This window comes from Haplochromis burtoni, unplaced genomic scaffold, assembly GCF_018398535.1.
Source record: "Haplochromis burtoni strain Fernald_Lab_line unplaced genomic scaffold, NCSU_Asbu1 Contig_557, whole genome shotgun sequence".
NCBI classification, from domain to species: domain Eukaryota; kingdom Metazoa; phylum Chordata; class Actinopteri; order Cichliformes; family Cichlidae; genus Haplochromis; species Haplochromis burtoni.
In genome coordinates, this window is record NW_024582918.1 from 189,432 (window position 1) to 190,935 (window position 1,504).

At 50.1% G+C, this 1,504-nt stretch overlaps 1 protein-coding gene across 1 annotated transcript in view; it reads left to right on the forward strand.

Moving 5' to 3' along the window:
- The window catches only part of LOC102294942 (phosphatidylinositol 3-kinase regulatory subunit alpha), a gene marked incomplete in the record, with an annotated part of 18,241 nt that overhangs the window by 6,216 nt on the left and 10,521 nt on the right, over positions 1–1,504 (forward strand). Inside the window, 2 exon segments of the mRNA XM_042214386.1 lie at positions 886–978; positions 1,425–1,496. Of these exon segments, the coding sequence (XP_042070320.1) occupies positions 886–978; positions 1,425–1,496 (165 nt within the window).

Sequence of the window (1,504 nt, forward strand, 5' to 3'; positions counted from 1 at the left end):
AGCTTCCTTAAACCTTCAGTTCGAGGTAGACGTGATGCTCGCCGTCACATGGAGCCAGAACAGATTCTGATCTGGGACCAGCCGAAAGCCTGAAAGACGGAGCCGTGAAATCTGTAAACCGACACTGAAACTTGTTTTTGTCGCTCTGCCCTAAAGAAACTGAAAGGTTTCAGCCCGATCGCTCGCTCAGTGATTCAGCTTCCTTCAGCTGCTTCCTCAACAGAGCAACAGCACACACCTGTGTGTGTGACGACCCTGCACCTGGAAGCTAGAGCCTGAGAAGACTCGAGCAGATTAGAGACGCTCACGTCCTGATACACTCCTCAGAGAGACACACACACACAGACACACACAGACACACACAGCTCGGGTTGAGTCAGGGCTGCGGTTGCTGAGTGAACAGATCTGCTGCCACCCGCCTCACAGAGCACAGGAAGTGTGGTGTGCGTGCGCGCTGTGTGCGTGCGCGCTGTGTGTGTGCGCGCTGTGTGTGTGTGCGCGCTGTGTGTGTGTGCGCGCTGTGTGTGTGTGTGTGTGTGGGCTTGTGTGTGTGTGTGTGTGTGTGTGTGTGTGTGTGTGTGTGTGTGTGTGTGTGTGTGTGTGCGCTGTGGTTAAAGCTGCTGGCAGCAGAATCCTGATTGTTGTTGTTGTTACCTGCGTGTTTCACAGAACTGTTTTGCTCACTCAGCTTCCTGTTGCCTACATCCTTTCAAAGTAAAAGCTGTTATATGCTCTCATTTCCTCCTCCATAATTTTAGTCCCCCCCTGTTTCCTTGTATACTTTATGACATCATAAAGGTTAAGGGAGGGAGATCAATGTCTCGTTATGAATCTTATTACTTTGACTTTTGAGTTGAAATCTCTGTGCTGTTTGTTCTTCTTCAGGTCTCGTGCTGCCGGACCTCCCCGAGCAGTTCGGACCCCCGGACACGGCCCCGCCCCTCCTCAGCAGACTGATGGAGGCCATAGAGACCAAAGGTACCGAACGCACTGACGTGGATTTCCAACCAGTTCCTGTCTCTGCGTCTGGTTTCAGAGTTTATCTTTGTTGTTCTTCTGAAGCTTCGAGACGCCTACATCTGCAAACAGCACACTAACCCTTCAGATGCATTCACAGCTTTATTCTGACCTTTTGTTCCTTCACTCTGATGTCACTGCGTTGGTGTTTTCCAGCATTTAAACTGAACTTTTGAAGCTTCGTGACTTTCAGTCTGTAGGAACTTTTTCACAGTTCTGCAGAGTTGTCAGAAATGCATTCGTGGACACTTTATTAGACCCAGCTTCAGTTTAGGAGCTCATAATACTTCTCTCTAAACTATGTTCCTCATGTCAGGTTGAACATAAAGCAAACTGTGTGTGAGGTTTGAAATATTGATCTGACGAAGTCTTCAGCTGGTGTTTGTAACATGCGTGTGTTGCTGCAGGTTTGGACAGCCCCGGCCTGTATCGCAGCCTCAGCGGCGGCGGCGTGGACACGCAGCAGCTCGCAGACGCAGGTGAGGAG